The 25,560-nt window shown below is 35.3% G+C and overlaps 1 protein-coding gene across 7 annotated transcripts in view; it reads left to right on the top strand.

The window, feature by feature from the left end:
• Window positions 1-25,560, top strand: part of SEPTIN11 (septin 11) — a 130,828-nt gene that overhangs the window by 71,697 nt on the left and 33,571 nt on the right. For all 7 annotated transcript variants that reach the window (XM_051964376.1, XM_051964374.1, XM_051964372.1 and 4 more), the window contains exons 2-3: window positions 489-603; window positions 14,434-14,629. In XM_051964376.1, the coding sequence (XP_051820336.1) occupies window positions 489-603; window positions 14,434-14,629 (311 nt within the window). The remainder of the gene's footprint in view (window positions 1-488; window positions 604-14,433; window positions 14,630-25,560) is intronic.

The following is a 25,560-nucleotide window of genomic DNA, read 5'->3' as shown; positions in this document are numbered from 1 at the left end:
GCTATCAATCAATTCTGACAAGAAGTGAATTTTTTTTCTTTAGAAGAACACATGAGTGTTTTTTGAACTTAGAATATGAACTGCTTCCAGTGGTGAGAATGACCATCCCAGGACCAATGAGGAACATACAGGTTTGAATGGCTGTGGCCACCCTTCAAAGAGGAATATTACCATTTATATTGATCACTACAATGATGTTCTAGATCTCATAAAATTCAGAGAATAACATATTGGTGACAATTCTAGGTTCTCTGGGCTTTGTATTTGGAATACTATTACATTATATTTTCCCAATTTGTTAAGGCAGTTCTTGGCTTCGTGCTTTCCTAGGAATCTATTGGTTCTTTGCTACAACGTAGCACCAGGGATTTCTTCTTTCTTTTTTGATTTTTGCCATGAACTGAAAAGAAAGATATAAAAAGAATTATGGTCTTTTCTTTAGAAATGTATATGGACATTTATTGTATATTTCCTTTTTGGTATTTCAGAATGAAGACCTTCGAAACTTATCTCTCTCTGGTCATGTTGGATTTGACAGTCTTCCTGACCAATTGGTCAACAAGTCCACATCCCAAGGGTTCTGCTTTAATATCCTCTGTGTTGGTAAGTGAGATTATATATTGAACATGAACTGGGCCAGTTGAGTCTTCACTAAAGTCCTTCTCCAGTGTTTCATCAGTTTCTTGTATGAGTGGGATACAAGCTATGTCTAGCAAGTCTATGAAAAAGCATAGAGCATGCCTCTGTATGTAAACTCTGCTGTCTAAGAGCCAGCCTCATTAACTTTGCAGACCTTAGTCACCAGAAGTTTGGTCACTGATGTGTGTTCGGCACCAGAATGATGTGAGTGGTATAGACAGAAGATAATGCAGGCACCAAAAGTTGGGGTCCAGTCATGTGAAGAATTCACAATGGTCACATTCTTTGATAAAGGGTAGATTTATTTAGAAAGGAGGTTAAGGACAAAATGAAGGGATACAGCAGACACTGGGAATGGTAAATATGAAATAGAGTTTGGAGAGCATGTGAAAGACATGTTCCTTGGTAGCACTCACAATTATCCAGGAGAAAGGGAACACCCCATGAAGTTGGGGCATGCCCTTAGCTGGCAGGCTAAATCCTGAAAGGGATTTCACACCCTAAAAGAGTTACTTAGCTATAAGGAAGAGAAATGGGACTGGTAAGCAGAGTGGAATTAGGAGAGATGCCACATGGCATGGGGAGGGGTAAGGAGCAAGACACTTATGAGGCAGAGTGATGTGGTGGATTGACCCAAAGGAAGTCAGCAGCCATGGGATGGTCCATAAGTAGGTTTTATAGGGAAATTTAACCTCTGGGATATGACTAGGATTTCTGACAAGGCATGGCAAGGTAATACTGTTAGAGACCTCTACAGAGGTGGGTCTCAAGAGTTTGACATAACTTAGATTTAGACAGGACTACCTCCCCAGAGGGTGGGATCATAAAACTAAAATGATCTCTGCCAGAGCCTTCTCCCTAGCTATCTCAGGGATTATTTTTTTATCAGTTCTCATGCTAATTATAACCAACATTGAATACCTCATCAGTCACCAAATGATTGTTTGTTTGTTTTTTAAATGATAGCAACTCACAGAAACAATACATCAAAGAACTCAATATGTTCTGCATCTAATGAAGGAGTTAGTTGAGCCCCATTTTTCAAAGTTTTAACTGTTAAGGAAGTAAACTGCTAAAATCTGAACTTCAATGTTTCTTCATTGGTAGAAACCCCATATCTACTTTGTGAATTAGATTTTTACTTTTGTTTCATGTATGAAGAATCAGGTGGGAGAATATGTGATGAAAGATATGACCAAAGTAAGCAGCAGAAACACTTCCTTCTTTTTGTGATTCAACTTAATGAGTATCTGGAACAGTGGCCTAATGACACTCATCTATCCATCTTTTTCTTGTTATAACTATTCAATATAGAAGAAGGCACAATTCTAAATTAGTATTGTCATGGTGCTAGGTGATAAATGTAGGCCAAAGTCAAGGATTCTTCAGGTTCTTCTTTCCAACCCCACTCAAGTCATGTGCTTAGTGTTAAACCTTTAAATGAACTATGTATGAGTGAAAGGCCTAAGGCCACAAGACAGAGGATTCAGGAGTATATGTTGGCTCAGCCAAAGATCAGGAGAGAGCTTCATTGCACAATAATGTTGCTAGTTAACATTCCTCACAAGCTATAATGACATTGACTTTTTGGCTATTATAGTACTCCTTTAAGATAAGAAGTCTCTATTTCATGATGATTTTTATTTTCATCTTATAGGCTTGGATTTATTTATAATACAAGTACTTCTTTAACTTCCCCACTTATTGACAAGGCCAGTGAACCAAGGCAAAACTTCCTATGTAGTAAGTCAGGCACTGTGTTAAGTATTAGGTATATAGAGACAATAAAAAAGATAGTTGCTGTCCTCATAGAGCTTACATTCATAAGGGGAAGACTATACAGAACGGGGAACTGGGAAGGAGAAGAATGGGTTGGCCATAGTGGAGAAGTCCAGATAGAAAGAAGCATAATCAAAAGGAGAATGAAGCGTGTCAATCAAGTCTGAAAATGGAGTCCTCCAAAAGTAACTGAACAATAGATGAAGAGGTCCAGAGTGGTGGGGGATGGTCAGGGGTAAGAAGAGAACTAATTCATGGTGGCAAAGTCAACAGTCAGAAGCAAAATCAGGAATTTTTATATTTACTCATTTTTAAACCTCATGTTTTAAATGGATGTTGCTGGTAAGGACTTAGGGGAGTTAGGTTATAAAGCTGATAGATATTGAGTTTCAACATTTGCAATATTAGAAGATTATCATAATTTTTCATAACAAAATTTCTGTAAACAAAAGATTTAAATTTAAAACTTGTTGTCCTGAAACTTTTGTACAGACAGATCTATTGGCAAAGCAGATAATCCTCGGGGTTATATTCATAACATAAACTAAACTGATTTCATAATGCCAAAAGTCACAAGTTGTCCCCAGTTATAAGGAGAGTGAGTTTTGACTTGAGTAATGCTGATACTAGTATTTACATCAGGTAATGGAGGAGCCAGGCCTGCCTCAAGCCAATCTGAGACACTCAAGGTCCATCTAACACAATGAAAGGAAATTTACTTAGTCATGATATGAAACTGATATTCAGCAGAGATCCAGTATTGATTCAGCTGGGCACAGTTTCCTGGCTTCTCAATCTGTTTTGTTAGGGCACTGGTCTGAAGAAGGGTTCCTGATTCCTTAGACTTTGATTCCTTGTGCATTGACTTTTGTCCTATGGTCATAACAAGAAACATTTGATCAAGTTAAGTCTTTCTTAAAATTTTTTATTCTGAACTTAAGCACCCCCAAAATTTATTTCCATGCTGTTCCAACAGAACATAAAAAAAGAGGATTCTATATGAAACCAGGAATCTATTTCATGCTACTTTTCTTTAAAAGTACATAGTAAATTCTCCTCATTATTTTCAAAACCATTCTGCTTGTCTGAACTCCCTTCTGAGCCTTTACAAAGTTCATTTGCCATAGCCATCCTTTAATTTGACGCAAGAGAAAGGAGTTTTTGAAAATAGAAATATCTTCCTTTATCAGATTTTCTAAAATTGTTTTTATATTTCATAAAACATTTCAGTTGTCTGTCTGGGGTTAGGAGAAAATATAGAAAAGTAGGACATTGGAAAAAATGAAGAGAGTCATTCATGTAATTGAAGTCTGCTTAGAAAACCATATGAGTTTGAATAATTGGGGAATTTTGTCTTTCTAAGTAGCTGGTTTTATTAGTTTAGTTCCCCCACCCACCCAGCACCATCTTATGTTTAGCAGAATTGCAGGTGAATTATGTGGACATATATGGACATGGATAATTAATAATATGGTAAACGGGTTTACTTCTTAGAATCTATGTAATAAAGGCCCCTGGAAAAGAACCAGGTTTGCAAACCTTCTTTCCAGTGTGATTTCCTTTTACTAACAGGAAGTGGGAAATGTAGGTCCTGTGGTCTAGTTGTTCTCTTAAACTTCCATTTACTAACATCGCAAAGTTTAATCAGCTGTGTTTGAATTGAATAAATGATATATACTTGACAGAATAGCAAAGATAAAGAGTTTCTTTATATAAATTGTTACTCTAAGGGGGAAGAGAAGGGAATAAACATTTATGTAACTTACTATGTGCCAAATACTGTGCTAGGCATTATTACAAATATTGTCTCATTTGATCCTCACAATATCTCTGTGGGTAGATGCTATTATTATCTCCATTTTAAAATGGTTGAATAAATTGAGGCAAATGGGTTAAGTGACTTGTTCAGGATCATAACAGCACTTTCTACTACACCCACACCAGCTGCCACTAAAAACTGCTGCTCTGTACTGTTTTCTTTTAACCAGTGTGGTATTATATCTAATTTAATGATGCAGATGATGGAAACAGAGTACAAGTAGTTTGGAAATTGGGAGGGAAACTCAATCCAAGTGGTTTTTTCCTATCCAGCTATTTACTTACATATCAGTAAGCAGTGCCCAGATTGCTCTTTGTTCTCCATTTACATTTTAATGCAATGGCTATGCTTCTGTGTTCTTCACATTTGAAAAAAGTTATCTTGCCTTTTAAAATTTGATATTCTTTGATTCAGATATTTTTCACATAGGAACTGCTTTACAAAGTAATTCCTTCATGAAATGAGAAGATGAATTTAGTCCCTACACTTCTTAGGCAAAGATGAAGGCCATGTTATGTTAGAAGTCAGTTATGTTAGACAGAATTATTGACATAATGGAGTTGTCATCATTGCTAGTTTGTTTCTATCTATCACCTATTATGTGTTTGGAGTGACAGGATTTAAGAGAAAGGGAAGAGGGCAGGATTGTAGGGTTTTGGCAGCAGCAATTGCTACTATTTCCATTGGAGAAAAACAGCATAATGGAACAAATCACAGACTAATCCTGTCAAAAAATGAGGTGCAACCAACATGTAACCCAGAAGCTATGGGTATCCTAATGATATCAATAGAACTGGAGGTCCCTGTATGTTAAGATTTTCCTCTGTTTCTCTTCTGGAGAGCATATAAGAACACATGGGAAAAAATCAAATGGATGTGACTAGATTGTTTTCATGTGATCTAAGTCACTAAAAGGACTATCCAAATTTATTGGTATAACAGCCTAAGATCTTTATGACTTGATGTGTTCTGATAAAATTTTATTGGCAAATGATGTCAGCTGTCTAATTAGAAACCTTACTTCGATTTCACTTTAGATTACTGAAATTGGAAAACAATGAGTGGCGTGGGCATTCTAATCATTTGGAGGATTTTTTCACTTTGTGAAATACATTCTTAAGCCAGTCTGATACCATTTTGCCATAAATTTTGTCATCCCCTTAAAATAATTGTACCACTTATTCATTCCCACTAGAATTTCCTGAAGAGCTACATTGACATGTGTTTGCCTCAAAAGAACAGTCTGTTTAGGCAGTTTCCAGGGTTCATTTTATTAACATGCTTAGGATTTTTGTTTCCTTATTGGACTGCATGACATTTTTTTCTTATTCATCAGTGTCCTTGTTCTTGTAGAAGAGGAAAAGCCTCCAGAAATCTCTGGGATGCTTTTTGAAGATTTCCTTATGCTCTTCATCTATTGCCCTTAATTCACAATTATTTGGTTCTTTGTGTTGGAGCAAGACACCACATAATCATTTACTGTGATTTGTGTATAGGTGGCATAGAGATAGGGATCAGATCTGTGATTTCATTGGTATAAGAGAATTTGAATATGAAGAAACTCTGTTTTAAGTTAAGGTGGCGCCTTCTTTACAATTTATAGTCCTGGAAATGTGCCTACAGCATTGAGAAGTTAAATAAAAACAGTCAGTATGTGTCAGAGGTAGAATTTTCATTTGCTGTCATCAAGGCTAGCTCTCTCTCCACTATGCCAATTATATCACTTCTCTTGCATACAGGTGATTCTTAATAAATTCCTGCTATATTAAATTGTTTTTAGTTCAATTAATGAGGCAAAGGTTGTAGGTTCAAACTTTTCCTACATAGACCAGAAGACTCAACAATGAAATTGAACAAGGAAAAGCAACAAACATTAAGCACTCATTGCATGCCTTGGGTTGTGCTCAGCACAGGGAAATAGATATCTATTCTTCTTCATTGCTATATTCAGCACCCTAAGTACCAAAGCTCTGGGCCTAGAGTCTGGAAAACCTGAATTCAAGTCCAGCCTTAGATACTTACTGTGTGAGTCTAGACAAGTCACGTAACCTGTCTTGGTTTCCTCATGCATAAAATTGGCATCATAATATCTTCTGGGGTTATTGTGAGAAAGAAAGAACATTTATAAAACATTTCACAAAATTTAAAGTCTACATAAAATCTAGTTGTTATTGTTATTATTACTCCTATTACCATTACCGTCTCTAGCAGCAACCTTATACAAATACACATTCTGACATATTGGTTGTCAGAAGTTTGGGTAAAAGAGTAGGGGGAGAACAACTCAAAGTATATGCTCTATTGATGGTAAACTATGTAAGCTTCTTGAAATAGGGTCCTTTTTTCCATTTGTGATTTGTTTTTCTATCCTCGTGTAAAAGTATGTAAGGCAAAAACTATGTCCTACTGAGGAAAGCAGGTTATAGCCAGCCCTAAAACTAAGAATGAGGTTTACTTGCTTTAAAAACATAGATTTATTTATTTTTAACAGTTTTTCTTTTAAAATTGAGTTACAAATTCTCTCCCTCCATTCCCTCACTTCCCTATCTCACTAACCCTAACCCTGAGAAGCAAAATGATATCAATGATATATGTGAAATTGTGAAGACATTTCCATATTAACCATACCACAAAAAAGAAAATGAGAAAATTACACTTCAGTTTGCACTCAGTTCGTCAGTTCTAGGGATAGATGACATTTTTGCATCATTAGTCACTTCACATTGCTTGGATTGTTGTCTTGACCAGAGTAGACAAGTTTTTCATCATTGAATATCATTACAATATTGCTAATACTATGCATGGTGATTTTCCTCCTAGATCTTTTCACCTCACTTAGCATTGGGTCTTTGTATAGGTCTTTCCATGTTGTTGTTTTTCCTGAAACTGACTACTTCATCATTTCTTTTTTTTCTTCTTTTTTTGAGAATGCTTTGTCTTAGTTTTATTACTTTTAGCTGGATGGATAGATGTTGAATTAAATACATAACTATTGACTGCTTAGCAGGTACACTAGGTAATGGAAAAGAACTAGAAGATATAGTTACTTCTCTCAGGGAGCTCCCAGTCTCATTGGGAAGGAACAGGACAAAGTTAAATAATAATTATACACGATAGTACACATTTTCTATGATTATTCCATAATGAGTGATAGAGACATTATATTCTAAAAGTTTAGGATCATGAGTTTAGATTTTTAAAAGGATCTTAGAGATGATCTCATCAGCTAGGTGACTTGGTGGCTATAACACAGGACTACAAGGCAAGAAGTCTCATCATTTCTTTTTTTAAGTTAATATTTAATAGTATATTATTTTTCCAATTACATGTAAAGATAGTTTTTAACATTCATTTTTGTAAAATTTTGTTTCTAATTTTTTTCTCCTTACCTCCTCCTTCCCTAAACAGCAAGCAATCTGATATAGATTATCTATATACAGTCATTTAAAACATATTTCCACATTAGTCATGTTGTGAAAGAAAAATCAGAACAAAAGGGAAAAATCACAAGAAAAAACAAATCTCCCTCAAAAAAGTTAAAATAGTCTCCTCTAATCCATATTTATATTTCAGTCCACATTCTCCATAGTTCTCTCTGTGGATGGCATTTTCTATCCTAAATCTATTTGGAATAAACCTGGATCATTGTGTTCTCGTCATTTCTTTTCTTTTCTTTCTTTCTTTCTTTCTTTTTTTTTTTTTTGCTGAGGCAATTGGAGTTAAGTGACTTGCCCAGGGTCATACAGCTAGGAAGTGTTAAGTGTCTAAGGTCAGATTTGAACTCGGGTCCTCTTAACTTCAGGGCTGGTGCTCTCTCTACTTCACCACCTAGTTGCCTCTCATCATTCTTATTAAACAATAGTATTCATCATAATCATATATAACAACTTATTTAGCCATTCCTCAATTGATGAGCATACTCTCAATATCTTTTTCTTTGATCTCTTTAGGGCACAGACGTAATAGTGGTATTGCTGTACTAAAGGATATAGCCCTTTGGGCATAGTTCCAAATTATTCTTCAAAATGGTGGGACCAATTCATTAATTCCATCCATGGTTTATCAGTGTAACTATCTACTTGCCCTCCTCTCCAGCATTTATCATTTCTAATAGGTGTGAAATGGCATTTCAAAACAATAATTTTGCTTTAAGAGAGAACATTTTAAAATGATTTTGGATAGATTTTGATTTCTTCTTTTGAAACTGATCTATTCATATCCCTTCACCACTTATCAACTGGGAAATGCATCTTATTTTTATAAATTTGACCCAGTTTCCTATATATTTGAGAAATGAAACCTTTACCAGAGAGACTTGCTAAAAAATTTTTTTTCTTTTACTAGTCACACAATTGAAAGTGGGGCATCACAAAATTATGGCTTATTATCAGTAAATGTTTGATTTGTATGCATATTTTAAATACCTATATGCCTGGAGTTGAATACCTATATACTTTGGGCAAAAAGGGGTCACTCATGGAAAAAGTTTAAGAAGCCCTGATTTTTTGTGTCTCTTAACAAAATGTAGTTTCCTTGATTATTTCTTTTAATTAGCTCTTTTTCCTTTTGCTTTGTCTATCAGTTCTTACTCCTGTCTTTTTTACTTAAGCTAAAGCCTGAATAGAGTCTGTCCCAGACCTTTATTTTAATTCTACATGCATCTTTCTGTTTCAAGGGTATTTTTTGTCAACAACATATTGATGGATTCTGATTTCTTATATATTCTGCTCTCCACTTCCATTTTTTGAGTGAGCTCATCACACTCAGAATTATGATAATTTTCTTCCATCTAATTTTCTTGTGTTTATCGTTCCCTGTTTTTATCCTGACTCTCTTCAAAAAGCCCGTTTTGCTTTTGATCACTACCATGCTTAATCTACTCTCCCTTTTATCATCTTCCTCCCCATTACTGTATCTCTTAACCTTTTATCTTCCTATTTCCTTTTTTTTTTTTAAATAACTTTTGATAGAACTCATGCCAGGGTAATTTTTTACAACATTATCCCTTTCATTCACTTCTGTTCCGATTTTTCCCCTCCCTCCCTCCACCCCCTCCCCCAGATGGCAAGCAATCCTTTTACATGTTGAATAGGTTACAATATTTCCTGGATACAATATACATGTGCAGAACCGAACAGTTTTCTTATTGCATAGGGAGAATTGAATTCAGAAGGTATAAATAATCCGTGAAGAAAAACAAGAATGCAAGCAGTTTATATTCATCTCCCAGTGTTCTTTCTTTGGGTGTAGCTGCTTCTGTCCATCCTTGATCAATTGAAACTGAATTAGCTCTCTTTATCGAAGAGATCCACTTCCATCAGAATACATCCTCAAACAGTATCATTGTTGAGGTATATAATGATCTCCTGGTTCTGCTCATTTCACACAGCATCAGTTCATGTAAGTCTCGCCAGTCCTCTCTGTATTCATCCTGCTGGTCATTCCTTACAGAACAATAATATTCCATCACATTCATATACCACAATTTACTCAACCATTCTCCAATTGATGGGCATCCATTCATTTTCCAGCTTCTGGCCCCTACAAATAGGGCTGCCACAAACATTTTGGCACATACAGGTCCCTTTCCCTTCTTTAGTATCTCTTTGGGGTAGAAGCCCAGTAGAAACACTGCTGGATCAAAGGGTATGCAAGTTTGATAACTTTTTGAGCATAGTTCCAAATTGCTCTCCAGAATGGCTGGATGTGTTCACAATTCCACCAACAATGTATCAGTGTCTCTGTTTTCCCACATCCCCTCCAACATTCCACATTATCTTTCCCTGTCACTCTAGCCAATCTGACAGGTGTGTAGTGGTATCTCAGAGTTGTCTTAATTTGCATTTCTCTGATTAATAATGATTTGGAGCATATTTTCATATATCTATAAATAGTTTCAATTTCTTCGTCTGAGAATTGTCTGTTCATATCCTTTGACCATTTATCAATTGGAGAATGGTTTGATTTCTTATAAATTAGAGTCAATTCTCTATATATTTTGGAAATGAGGCCTTTATCGGAACCTTTGATTGTAAAAATGTTTTCCCAGTTTATTGTTTCCCTTCTAATCTTGTTTGCATTTGTTTTATTTGTACAAAAACTTTTCAATTTGATATAGTCAAAATTTTCTATTTTGTGGTCAATAGTGATCTCTAGTTCTTCTTTGGTCATAAATTCCTCCCTCTTCCACAGGTCTGAGAGGTAAACTATCCTATGCTCTTCCAATTTATTTATAATCTCATTCTTTATGCCTAGGTGATGAACCCATTTTGACCTTATCTTGGTGTACGGTGTTAAGTGTGGGTCAATGCCTAGTTTCTGCCATACTAATTTCCATTTTTCCTAGCAATTTTTGTCAAATAGTGCATTCTTATCCCAGAAACTGGTGTCTTTGGGTTTGTCAAACACTTGATTATTAAAGTTATTGGCTGTTTTGTCCTTTGAACCTAACCTATTCCGTTGATCAACTAGTCTATTTCTTAGCCAATACCAGATGGTTTTAATAACTGCTGCTTTATAATATAATTTTAGATCTGGTACAGCTAGGCCACCTTCATTTGATTTTTTTTTTTCATTAATTCCCTTGAAATTCTTGACCTTTTGTTTTTCCATATGAATTTTGTTGTTATTTTTTCTAGTTCATCAAAGTAGTTTTTTGGGAGTCTGATTGGTATAGCGCTAAATAAATAGATTAATTTAGGTAGTATTGTCATCTTTATTATATTTGCTCGCCCAATCCAAGAGCATTTAATATTTTTCCAGTTGGTTAGATCAGACTTAATTTGTGTGGAAAGTGTTTTGTAGTTTTGCTCATAAAGTTTCTGATTTTCCCTTGGCAGATAGATTCCTAAATATTTTATACAATCAGTAGTTACTTTAAATGGAATTTCTTTTTGTAACTCTAGCTGTTGGGTTTTGTTAGTGATATATAAGAATGCTGATGACTTATATGGGTTTATTTTATGCCCTGCAACTTTGCTGAAGGTGTGGATTGTTTCTAATAACTTTTTAGTAGAGTCTCTGGGGTTCTCTAAGTATACCATCATATCATCAGCAAAGAGTGATAATTTGGTTTCCTCATTGCCTATTCTTATTCCTTTAATCTCTTTCTCAACTCTTATTGCCAAAGCTAGCATTTCTAATATAATATTAAATAGTAACAGTGATAGTGGGCAACCTTGTTTCACTCCTGATCTTATTGGGAATGGTTGTAGTTTGTCCCCATTACATATGATGCTTACTGTTGGTTTTAAATAGATGCTACTGATTATTTTATATCTTCCTATTTCCTACTAAGATAGGCTTCTTTACCCAGCTGAGGGTGTGTGTGTGTGTGTTCTTCTATCTTTGAACCAATTGCAGTGATAATGAACTTCAAGAATTGCCTACGACTCATACTTAGGCCCTTTCTTTATGTAGACACCTTCTAACTGTTATAAGGATGATAAAAGTTCTTAGTATTTACATGTATTATCTGCCCATATAAGAATGTAAACAGTTTAACTTTATTGCGTCTCTTATGCTTACACCTTCATATTTACCTTTTTCATGTTTCTCTTGAATATTGTGTTTAAATGTCAAATTTTCATTCAGCTCTGGTCTTTTAATGAAGAAAGCTTAAAAATCCTTTATTTCATTAAATATCCATTTTCCCCTGAAAGATTATATTCATTTTTGCCAGATAAGTGATTCTTGATTGTAATTCTAATTGAGAGTAATTCTAACTCTTTTGCCTTCTGAAATATCATATTCAAAAATCCTTTATTCCTTTAATGTGGAAGCTGCTAAATCATAAGATTCCATTATATTTGAATTGTTTCTTTCTAGCTGTTTATACTATTTTCTCCTTGACCTGGAAGTTCTGGAATTTGGCTATAACATTCCTGGGAGTTTTCATTTTGGGATCTCTTTTAAGAGATGATTAATAGATTTTGTCGATTTTTATTTTAACTCTGGACCTAAGATTAAGGAAGTTTGCCTTTATAATTTCTTGAAATACGATTGTTTAGGTTCTTTTTTATTTTAACTATGACTTTCAGATTGTCCAATAATTCTTAACTTAAAATTATTTCTCTTTGATCCATTTTCCATGTCAGATAATTTTTTCTGACAAGATATTTCACATTTTCTATTCCCTTGCCCATTTTTTTGCCCTTGTTTTGTTGTTATTGTTGTTTCTTAGTTTCTATTTAATTCTAATTTTTAAGAAATTATTTTCTTTAGTGAGCGTTTATATTTCCTTTTCTATTTTCTTTTTCTGTTGTTAAGGAGTTCTTCTCTTCAGTGGATTTTTTAGTATTTTTTTAAACCATCAGACCAATTCTGTTTTTTAAGCTGTTATTTTCTTCAGTATTTTTTGATGCCTCTTTACTGTTATTTCCCTTTTCATAATTTTTTTTTGATCATTCTCATATCTTTTCTCACTTTTTCTCTCTACCACTCTTTGTTGTTGTTTGTCATTTTCTTCTTTATGACTTTTTACAATCCCTTTTGGGGTTTTTTTTGGCAAAAATAAGTAGCGTGTTGCCATTTCCTCCTCCAGCTCATTTTAGTAATACAGCTAGTAAGTGTCTCAAGTTGGATTTCTTTCTATTCCAGACCCAACACTTTCTTCACTGCATTACTTACCTGCTCTTACCTAACTCTTCCAGGAATTCTGATTGGGCTTGGGTCAAATTGGCCTATTTCTCTGAGCTTTGCTCATAGCTGTTTTCACATTATTGTTTTCTTTAGCTTTTTATGGTCAATTCTTTTTTTGTTGTTATTTGCTTATTTTTCCAGCCCATTGCTTGACTGAACTTCACATTAAAGTTGGGCTCTGCTATCCTGAGGGTGGAGAAGTCCTGTTTCAAGCTTTAGACATTTTCTGTACTGGTATTTTCAGAATTAGTTCTAAGGGCCTACAAGTTTTTGGTGCTTCCAAGGTGGTGTGATCCAAGAAGAGATGTGGTCCTTGCTGTCTTGGTCTGTACTCTGGTCTTTAACCAGGAAGGGCCTTGCTTTCTTACAGATGAAAGTACTGGTACTTCTCTTGGTCCTGAAACTGTAACTAGGGCCCTTGTTCTCCTGAAGTTGCCTTGCTTATTCTACTCACTGCCCTGGAACTGAGACCCATAACTGCATGGGCAGTAGAATTGCCCATCAGCACCAGCTTTACCCAGTACTACTAAAGGTTCCTTCTTTTTTGACCAGTTATCTACCCTTCTTCCCCACCTACTCCCTCCATTATCTCAAGGTGAGAGCTCGTAAAGCCACCGGTGCTGCTGTCACTGTTGTTGTGACCATCTCCAAGACCTGCTGCTGGGGCTGCTGCTGTGCCCTGGGCAGGCCCACATCCTGCTCTCACTGATCTCCTCTGCCAACCTCCTAAGTTTGTCTTATGATGGAAAAATGTCTCACTCTGACCTTTTGTTAGTCCTGTTGCTCCAGAATTGATTTGAGGAGTTTTTTGAAGATATTTGGAGGGCAGTGTTGGGAGAATTTATCTGATTGCTGCCTATACTCTGCCATCTTGATTCCATTCCCAATTTTTACATTTTTAAATAACATTTTATTGTATTTTAATATATGAAAGTAATTCTCAGTTTATTGAATTATACAACTGATACAGGGAGGCCCCTGGTGTAAAACACCCTGATTTCTTTCATAAATATTTCTAAACACTTACTTTTTCAATTGAATTAATATTCACCTTTATAAGACTGCATATATTTTAATAGTTTTAAAAAATGTCATTACACTTTATAACAGTAGGCAGTGTCAGAAAATGTTTATTTAAATATGATGGTCCACATTTTTTTTAAGTGACAGAAACATAGTATTTTATAGTAGTGCATAGAGGAGTGAAGTAAAATTCGAAGTCAAAGAAAATGGAGGTTAATGTGTCTGACATTTAGCCAGAACTTGAATTATTTATCTAGAAAATGAAGGGTAATTCTCCAAGCCCCACCTTCCAGCTCTAAATACTGCAATCCTATGATTTTGAATGTGATAAAGTGTACATATTCTTCAAAGACTACTTGATAAATACTCAGAATTCCTCCAGAGCTAAAGAGTCATCTTTACTGTTTAAGATCCTAGATTCAGCAACCCACCTGAAAGAAACATGAGTGTCCAAGGAAGAATCTAATAAATTAGGGTAAATGCAAAGTTAATGAGGTATTTGAGATCTGATTCTATTTTGTTTATGTGTGCAGGTGAGACGGGCATTGGTAAGTCAACCTTAATGGATACATTATTCAACACCAAGTTTGAAAGTGACCCAGCTACTCACAATGAGCCAGGAGTCCGGTTAAAAGCCAGGAGTTACGAGCTTCAGGAGAGCAATGTCCGTCTGAAACTGACCATCGTTGATACTGTAGGATTTGGAGACCAGATAAACAAAGATGACAGGTAAATTTCTGAATCTTTTTGGATTGATCTAGGGTTTCTGGAGTGTTGTGGGTAGTATAGTCCTATGTTCTAGAGATTCTAACTATGGTACTTGAGCCCCTGAAAAGTTTATAAGGCATGATGGATTATTACCCTGTGTGATTGTCTTCCCTTGAGAGTAGGGTTATATTCTGAGATTCCTCACCTCTGTTGTTGTGAAGGGCACCTAAACAGATTGGCAGCATTGGCTTTATTCTACAGAACAACTACAGATCAGAAATGTCGATATAAATCAGGGCACTGAACTGGGACTCAGAAATCCTGGATTCTAGTCTTTCTGCCATTCAGCAAGTATCTAATAATTAGTTCAAGTCACTTTTCTTTTTCTTTTCTTAGCTCTAAAATTTGGTTTTGAACTATATTACCTCTAAGCCATTTCACAAATTTTCATAGTACAGAAGAAAAGAGAGTTGTAACTAAACTAAACTTCCAAATGTCAGCATTGTTGATAAACAACTCCTGGTATTCCTACTGTGAAGGCAGTTTTGTAATAGAGCTCTTGAGTGAATTGTCTACTTCTCTGGATCCAAGTTTGTGGCGTGATTTGTTGTCATATTGCTTTTTGGTTTCTCTTTATTCTTTTTAGTGAAGATTATTTGGGGTCCTTTGTTGATGAATCTAAAAAATGAGTGAATACTTAGGATCCATATATGTTGGATTAGAATTTACCTTTTTGATGCTTGTAAAGAGAAAATTTGTGAAGCAAATTATTTCATGAGTTGAACTCCTTGAGTATTTCCTGGACTTGGCACAGTGCCTGGCACACTGTAAGTCGTTGATAAATGATTGTTGTCTGACTCCATGTAGAATCACCATTGCTTCCTTTCTTGTTTATAAGATACAGTATAAACTCCACTGTTTGGATTTCAGCCAAATTGGTGATGAATCTTCATCCTGAGCTGTGATGGAGAACAGATGTTCCCATGATCCTACCTGAAGTTTTCCCTTGTAGTACAGAGTTTAGCTCTTCAGGGTCACCTGCATATGGGGAGGTGACAGCTGCAGCAGAATTTTCTCTGATGCAGTTGTTAACAGTCTGAAGGTGGAACAAATAAGTCTTTAAAAATATATGTTGAGCAAGTGGCGATTAACCTACTTTCTGAAAATTGAACTATTTTAAGGACTAGAACAATGATTTATATATAAGTGGGAGCTGTTTATCTCACCCTAATCTCTACTTCCTAAAACAGGTTCTTGAAGGAATTTCTTTTTAGAATCATATTCTTATCAGTTATCTCATTATAAAAGATGTGACTATCAAATAATGAAACATGATTTTAAAAACTTAACTTTTCAGTTCAGATCAGTGTTTTTAGAAGCTTTGCAAACCTCACCGTCATAATATTAGTTTATCTTATTATTAGGAAAGCAGGTTAAGAACCAAAACAAAATTCAGCTGTTGTGTATTATAGGAAATGAAGACTTTAGTCTAAAGTTCATTGCCATAGCTACTAAAAAGTCTCTTCAAAATAAAAATAAAAAGTTAATGCTGTGTAACTTTGGATAATTTACCCTAATCTTCACCTTTTTCATATGTAAAATCCTAGAGTCAAACTACTAGACCTAAAAGGAATTTTAGAAATGATCAAGCCTAGTCTTCTTATTTGAAGATGAAGATATCCTAGTGAGAACAAGTACTTTTCACCCAGTATCACTCACACAACTAGAAGGCACTTGGCCAGTGATAAGATCCATGAATCCTAATTCAAGTGATCCTTAAGGCCTTTTCTGGCTTTAAAATTGTATATGTCTCTGATTGTAATGGATTATACTTTTAAAACATTCCTTTTCTCTAGAAACATTCATTGAGTATTTTAAATTATGGTATGAGCTTTCCTTAAAGCAGCTTTCTTTTCCCCTGAGGCAATTGGGGTTAAGTGACATGCCCAGAGTCACACAGCCAGGAAATATTAAGTGACTGAGGCCATATTTGAACTCAGGTCTTCCTGGCTTCATGGTTGGTACTCTATCCACAATACCAACTAGCTGCCCTGCAATTTTTCTTACATAACTGATATATGAGATGTCATGTTTAAGTATGAAAAGCCAAAAGGAAGAAGGATGGTTTCAAGTTCCCTGAAAAAGAAATGGGATACCACTCCTGTTTAGTTTGTTCTTTTTTATTCACTTCAAATAACATTCAAGGAAAAAAGTATTTGACTAATTGGATTCTTACTCAACATTTATCATTCAATATACTAACTGGAAGACAAATAACTTTGTATATGTGTCTGGCCAGTTGTGGAGTGTGGGGGATAGGACAAGAAGCAGTACCCACCGAAACGAATGTGAACTATCTGCATTTTTGTTTTTCTTCCCGGGTTATTTATACCTTCCGAATCCAATTCTCCCTATGCAACAAGAGAACTGTTCGGAAAAAAGTCACTATATGAAAAATGTTTTACAAACTTGAAAGCTATTTTCATATCTATTATGGTATTTGTTTTTACTTCATAGTTCACAAAGGGAATGAAAACTTTACTTCTACATATGTTAGTTTAGGATAGGAATGTTCTTTTCCCAATTCCAAGACTGGTGTTTCTCCTCCTGGAGGAGATGTAGAATTCTCAGTTCAAAGGTAGGGGCCATGTTGATGTTCATATTGTTTATTGCATCCAGTGTTGTTGATGCTGGCATCTCTCCTAAGTCATTCCAGGAGAGTAACTTCCTGGACTGATAGAGCTAAATTAACTCTTTCAAGGTCACTAGGACAGATCATTACATATATTTCAGCTCTAGCTGGAACTATGTATTCATTTTTATCAATAGAGTCTTGAATTGCAAGTGGAAAAATTGATGCTAAGATTTTCTTCATTTTCAAAAGATTGCCTACAAATCAAATCATTTTTGTTGTTGTTGTTATTGCTTAAACTCTTCTGAATCACCTTTACTTTCCCCTCCCTAATATACCACAGTTCTCACAAATGGAATAATAAGGAATTGTTCAACTAAATACGATTTTTTTTCTTTATCTGCAGAGTCAAAGGCACATTCAATGAGCATTATACATTTCATTGTTAACAGGACTCTAAACTCTAAAAGAACTCTAAAATTGACCAAATGTGCATATTTTTATCATAGTGATGGTAAACTCTGCTGTTCAGCAGTAAGCATTTAAATACTAGCCTCAATGGAAAAAAGAGCCACATGAAATTGTCTGCAGGCCACAAGTGATATGATGACTATTAAATTCTAGTAAAATAACTGCTAGTCACTAGCATTGAAGTACATGCTCCTCTACGGGCCCCTCTGGTCTGGAACCACACACATGTTTCTGTCTAATTTCAGTTCTGAAGAGACTTGGCTTCTAGAAGAAGGTCAAACTTCTTTTCAGATATCCTTTACCACCTTCATCTCCTTCCTCCTCCCCCCAATCCCAGTACCTTTGGGGGAAATTGCTTAAAGCTCAAGTTTTGGCTCATGTCTGGGATCTCTCTTTTTTTTTTTTAAATAGCTTTTTATTTACAAGATATATGCATGGGTAATTTTTCAGCATTGACCCTTGCAAAACCTTCTGTTCCAATTTCTCCCCTCCTTCCCTCACCCCCTCCCCCAGATGGCAGGTAAACCAATACATGTTAAATATGTTAAAATATATGTTAAATACAATATATGTGTACATATCCATATGGTTATTTTGCTGCAAAAGAAGCATTGGACTTTGAAATAGTGTACAGTTAACCTGTGAAGGAAGTCAAAAATGCAGGCGGACAAAAACAGAGAGGGAATGCTATGTAGTGGTTCCCTCATTTCCCAGAGCTCTTTCACTGGGTGTAGCTGGTTCTATTCATTATTGAACAAATGGAATTGATTTGGTTCATCACATTGTTGAAGAGAGGGCCACATCCATCAGAATTGATCATCATATAGTATTGTTGTTGAAGTATATAATGATCTCCTGGTCCTGCTCATTTCACTCAGCATGAGTTTGTGTAAGTGTCTCCAGGCCTTTCTGAAATCATCCTGCTGATCATTTTTTACAGAACAGTAATATTCCATATCATTCATATACCACATTTTACTCAGCCATTCTCCAATTGATGGGCATCCACTCAGTTTCCAGTTTCTGGCCACCACAAAGAGGGCTGCCACAAACACTCTTGCACATACAGGTCCTATAGGATCTCTTTTAAAGGTGAGAAATAGATGTGGTCATCTGCTGTGACCAACTACCCAACCATGGGAGAAAGCTTTCAGATGGGGAATTTCCTTGGGCAGCAATTCATTTCTAGGACTCTGCTACAGAAAAAAATTTCAGATTACATTCTACTTTAAGGACAAATTCCGTTAAAGTTTCTTCTCTTCTTTATAGAAAGGGAGCATGGAAAAAGAAATAGAAATACATTATATAATGTAAATCAGATAGGGCAGGTATATATTCTCTGTATATAAAAAATATATTAAACACCTTGGCTTTCCTTTTACTTTTTGTTGATGATTATTTCAAGATTGGCATTTAGTCACCTAAGACAACTCAAAGAAACACAGAAGTTGCAGCCAAAAACCTAGATTCAAGCTCACCTAGACAAGACATATGCTTTAGCTGCCATTTACTTGGCAATTCAGCATTTTTGTTGAGGCAGAACAGTGGCCCTTGGGTACAGATATTTACCATGCTAAGAGTACAAGGAAGAAGAAAGTCCCCAGAATAGATTAACTACTTTTTAAATAGTCTACTCTTATGAGCTCTTCTCAGTGAGGGATTGCCTCACCATCTTAAGACATCAACCCCCCTAAGCCTTCAGAGATTTCATTATCACCAAAGACTACGTACTTAACTAGCTCATATGGTTGGCTAGAATCCACAAGGGCACTTTTGCACATGTTCTGTCCTTCACTCAGTTACAAAATGAAAGGGAAAAACAACATTTAGGGAATATGTATAGGGGTAAGTGAACAGATTGTTGCTTGGTCTTACAAAGTCACTTCACTATCTCCCAAGTATATACAGAGTTGGCTCTTTCTTGCATTCAATGTGCTCTTTTCTTTTCTTAATCATATTGCTAAGAAGTAATTGGTAAAAATTTTCATAGGAACATGAACCTAGACCTGGAAGGAAACCTAGAAGTCATTCATAGCAATCTCTTCATTTTATAGATAAGAAATTGAAGATCAGAGGTTCAGGACTTGCCTACAGTTACACAGATAGTAGATGATACGAGTCACAAGTTGAGTGCAAATGCAGCACTTTTTCCATGCTCCCTTTTTATAAAGAAGAGAAGAAACTTTAACGGAATTTGTCCTTAAAGTAGAGTGTAATCTGAAATTTTTTCTATAGCAGAGTCCTAGCAATGAATTGCTACCCAGGGAAATTCCCCATCTGATAGCTTTCTCCCATGGCTGGGTAGTTGGTCACAGCAGATGACCACATTTCTGGCTGAAGAATTCTTGGAGTATCTGACTCACTGGGATCAAATAATGCATTGTTTCCATGGAGATCCAAAACAGGAAGTGTGATGGTAACTTAGATACCAAATGTTTCTGAGTTTAATTTTTTACACTTAAATTTCTTTGACATATTGCATAATTTCCTTTTTGTATGTATACCAAATGACTTTTTTCTCAATGTTGACTACCAACCCAAATTCTTGGGTTAGTCTAACAATTAAATAATATTTTAGAGATTTGTTGTTCATTCAGTTGTGTCCAATACATCATGATCCCATTAACCATAATACTCACAGGGTTTTCTTGGCAAAGGTGCTGAAGTGGGTTTGCTATTTCCTTCCCTAGTAAATTAAGGTAAACAGAGGTTAAGTAACTTGCCCAGGGTTACATAGTTAATTAAGTGTCTGAGGCTGGATTTGAACTCAGGTTTTCCTGACTCCAGGTCCAGTATTCTGTCTACTAAATCATCTATCTCCTTCTGTTTTACTATCTATTTTAGAGATGTTTTTTGTCAAACTCTGCCTCAGAAGCTATTTATGTACTTGTGTGTTGGATCATATAGAGAGATATGTGTTTCTTTCATAAATGTTTTATACAGAGCAAAAAGAAAAGCAAATGAAGAAAGAAGAGCAAAAAACCAGAATGGTTATCTGATGAGACTTTACAAGTAGTTCACAAAAGATGGAAAGCAAAGGAGAAAGGGAAAGATATACCCAATTGAATGCAGAATTTCAGAGAATAGCAGAAAGATGAAGATTTTCTTAAATGAACAATGCAAAGAAATAGAAGAAAACAATAAAATGGAAAAGATAAGGGATCACTTCAAAAAAATTAGAACTATCAAGAGAAAGTTTTGTGCAGAAATGATAGGGACTTAACAGAAATGGACTAGATTAAAAAGAAGTGGCAAGAATATACAAAATAACTATATAAGAAACATTTTAGTATCAGTAATAACCATGATGACAAGTTACTGATCTAGAGTCAGACAACCTAGACAATGAAGTCAAGTGGAACTTGGACAACATTGCTAACAATAAGGCTAGTAGAGGTGATAGAATTTCAGCTAAACTGTTTAAAACCTTAAACGTTGATATTATTTAAATGTTGTACTCAATGTGCCAGCAGATTTGGAAAACTCAACATTGGCTACTTAATTGGAAAAGATTAGTTTACATCCCAATCCATAAGAGGGGCAATGGCAAAAAATGTTCAAATCATCAAACACTTGCACTCCAGCAAGATTATGTTGAAGACTCTGCAAGCTAAGCTTCAGTAATATGTGAACTGAGAATTGCTAGTAGATCAGGCTGGTTTTTAAGAGGCAGAGGAACCAGAGACCAAATTGCCAACATTTGCTGGATTTTGGAGAAAGCAAGGAAGTTCTAGAAAAGTACTTCTGCTTTATTCATTTTACCAAAGACTGTGTGGATAACAACAAAATGTTTCAAGTCTTCAAAGACATAGTAATAACCAGATTATTCAACTTGTCTCCTGAGGAAGCTGTATGCAGCCAAGAAGCAACAGTTAAAAGTAAATATGGAACAACTGATTAATTTAAGATTGGAAAAGAAGTAGAACAAAGCTATATATTGTCACCTGATTTATTTAACTTATATGTGGAGTACATCATGCATAATGCCAGGTAGGATGAATCAAAACCTGGATTTAAGATTGCTGGGAAGGATATCAACAATCTCAGATATGTAGATGTTATGCTTCTGATGGCAGAAAATGAAGAGGAATTGAGAAACTTCTTGAAGCATGGATAAAAAAGGATAGTGTAAAAAAGCTGACTTGTAATTAAAAAAAAAAATTAACATTTTTGGCAATTGGCTCCATCACTTCCTGACAAATAAAAGGAGAAGAAATAGTAGTTGTCAGAAATGAAAATTATATTCTTGGGCTCAAAAATCACTGCAGATGGTAACTGTTGCCATGAAGTATGCTTGCTCTCCCAAAGAAAATCTATGGCAAATCTGGACAAAATAGTAAAAAGTAGGTGTCACCTTGCCAACAAAAGTCTATATAGTCAAAGCTATGGTTTTTCTAATAGTAATGTATGGCTGTGAGAGTTGGCCTATAAGGAAAACTGAGTATCACAGAATTGACACCTGAATTGTGGTGCTAGATAAGACTTTTGAGAGTCCTTTGGACAGCAAGGAGATCAATACTTACAAAATTAATTCTTACTGTTCACCAGAAGGCCAAATACTGAAGTTGAAATTTAAATACTTTGGCTACATAATGAGAAAACACAACTCATTGGAAAAGATCCTGATGGTTGGGAAAGAAGAGGACAGCAGAGGCTAAGATGGATAGACAGTGTCATGGAATCCATAAATGTAAACTTGGACAACTCAAGAAATAGTGGAGGATAGAAGGACTGGGCAAGGTTTGGGCCATGGGGTCACGAAGAGTTGGACATGATTGAACAACAATAATATTTAATGATACTTTGCAACTCTGCATAATATGTCAGAGTTGCGGGAAAATGATTTTTGTTTTAGTATAATTTTTCAGTGAATAAAAATTTTTCAGTAATAATAATAATAGTTAGAATTTATATAATTCTTTAAGATTCTCAAGACTTTTTGCAAGTATCTCGTTTTTTTCCTCATAAAAACTATGGGAAGTAGGAGCTATTATCATTTCTATTTTACAGATGAGGAAACAATCTGAGAGAAGTTAAATGATTTTTTCCAGACTCACATATCCTGTCTGAAGCAGGATTTTGAACTTGGCCCTCTCTGACTCTCTAGTACAACATTTTATACACTACTACGCAGAATCTCCCTATTGGGAGTGGGGAGGGGGTTGGAGGGGGAGGGAGACCCTAAACTCTGATGACGTGTATAGTAAAGTCTTTAAAAGTTGTTTGTCCTTTACATTGCTTTGGTTTGTATAAATTCTTCTCCTGGTTCTGCTCATTTCATTTTGCATCAGTTCAAATCTTTCCAAGTAATTCTGAAACAATCCCTTTTAGCATTTTTTTAATACCACAATTATATTCTATTAATTTACATACCATAATTTCTTCTGCCATTTTCCATCTGGTGGGCATACCTCTTTATTTTCCAAGGTTTTTTTGGCCACTATAAAAGAGCTTGTATAAGTACTGGTGATATCTTTAATTGTTCCCAAGACTCTACCTAGTTCCTGGTGGAAGTAATGAGGGAGTGGTGAAATTGTTTCATTCTAAGAGGAATTTTAGGAAGTTAGAGACAAAGAAGATGGCAAGGACTTGATGATATGCACAGTGGATAGTCAGTACCTAGATAATAGAAACAACTTTTACATATTGCTTTATCTTATCTAGTTTAAATGTCACTTTTCCTTGGAAAAGGAGAAGGAGGCAGGGAAAAGCCATTTCTTGTTTATTACTTTTTCTAGGGCTGGGGCATGTGTGAGAAATGTAGATTCAGGAGAAAGAAGACATACTTATTAAACATTAGAATGAGGGTAATTAATAGGAGGAAAGGATGCAAAAATAGTTTTAGATTAGATGATTTAATTGAGGTACCTTCTCTGACATTATTGTGATACAAAGAATTTTGACATAAGGCAGGGTTATGTAGGAAAGGCTGCTAAAGGTCACAGACTTTATTAAATTGTTTTCTTTATAACTGGAGGGAATTACAGAGAACCAGAAATCAAACTGGAATTCAAGTAAGGTCTAGAGAAATAATGAAAGGTTCTAGGGGACTGAGCCCTGCCAATGTATGGCTCTTTAACAAAAGAAAAACATTTTAGTAGGTTCCTTGAAATTTCCTATACATGCAATAATATATTTGAAAGCAGTTGTCCTAAACCCACATTTTTTTGGGGATATAAATGCTGGGAATTTGTGATCACAGTATTATTTGGGGCAGAATCTTTGTGTGGGTATCAAGAATTACTAAGCCAGCTCCTAGAATTGTAGCACTTTTTGAAAGAGAATGTTGAAGAACTGTGTTATCAATTAAACTTCACCATACTGTGGAACCTATGTGGGAAAAAGTGGTTTATCAGTGGAGTGATTTGTGCCATTCCCAAAAATGAAAGTATGAACTCAATTGCAGGGTAACAGCTATGAGAGCTGGAAAGTATCATGCAGTATTTTCCTTCAAGATTATATAGAAATAAAAAGTCAGAGCCCAGATTCAAGGTCTCTTTTCTTTAGGAAAATGCTCTTATCACAGTATGAAGCCACCTTCCCTTGGATGAAATAGATCCTTTTGAAAGATTTTGATATCTGGCTTTGAGGCTGGAAAGCTATGGGGATTTTTTCCTTTGTCATGGAATATTTTGCAGGACATTAAAAAAAAAAAAAGGAATAGACTTGTGCTGATTGACATCAAAGGGCAAAAGTAGGAGCAATGAGTGGACATTGCAAATAATAGATTGAAACATAATGTAACTAAGATTTTAATTCTTAAAAATTAGAGCTAGTCATTTGTATAATGGACTGCCTTTGGAAGCAGCTAAGTGGAACAGTAGGTAGAGTTAGAAAGACCTGTTTCTAAATCCAGCTTCAGACACTTAACTAGTGATATAACTGGGGAAAGTAATTGAACTTCTGCCTCAATTCATTCATCTGTAAAGCAGAGATAATAATAGCATCTATCTTCCAAGGCTGCTAGAAGCTAAAATAACATGTAAAAAGTGCTATATAAATGCTAGCTAATATTATTATTAGTGGGTCCTTTGAGGTCTTTAAAAGTTTTATTAATGTCATTTTTACTTCACTTTGACTTTCAATTAACTTTCCCTACCATCTTAGACCTTTCAGTAGAACCATCTTATGCAACAAAGTGTTAAGTTCGACAAATTAACACTATTAGACATATCTGGTAATGTATAGTTCATTCTGCCCCTGTAGTTCACCGTCTCTCTGTCAAGAGGTAGGAGGTTTTCACTGCAGGACTTCAAGAAGTCTCTGAATGGCCACTATTGGGAAAGTTGTTAAGATTGGGGAGGGTGAGTATATAGGATTTCTCTTCAGTTATGGTTTGTAACAGTTGTGTTCTGAGGTCCCTTTCAACAAGGACATTTTTTGATTCAGTGAAATTTTTGGAAAATCATTTTGCTTACATGTGTAGTATGTATTGATTAAACCCCTTCTTATTTGGCATACAGGTGCAAATAACCACAGCTACATTTGTTATGGTGTTTTCAAAATTTTCAAATATGAATTTCAAATTCAAAAGAATTTATGTACATTCCTGAATCCTTAACCAGTAAAGACCAACTCAGTTCCTGAAGGAAATCTGAACCATTAAATATTTGTAGCAATATTGCTGGTGTGGGCATTGTCATCATAATTGTGCTTATAGTCAGCTTTTTATGCTTTGTGTTTTATGGCACTGATGCTCCCAAGTAGATACTAATAGTATGCAAAAATGACAGCAGATTTGGAATATATTATGTCATGAATGGGGAGGAGGGAAGGCATAAATTTTACTTTTTTTTTTTAAACTAATTTTAAAGCTCATTTTTATTTTCTTAATCTCTTCTGATAATAG

The sequence above is a fragment of the Antechinus flavipes genome, chromosome 6 (assembly GCF_016432865.1).
Source record: "Antechinus flavipes isolate AdamAnt ecotype Samford, QLD, Australia chromosome 6, AdamAnt_v2, whole genome shotgun sequence".
Classification (NCBI taxonomy): domain Eukaryota; kingdom Metazoa; phylum Chordata; class Mammalia; order Dasyuromorphia; family Dasyuridae; genus Antechinus; species Antechinus flavipes.
This window is presented reverse-complemented; position numbering and strand designations above follow the sequence as displayed.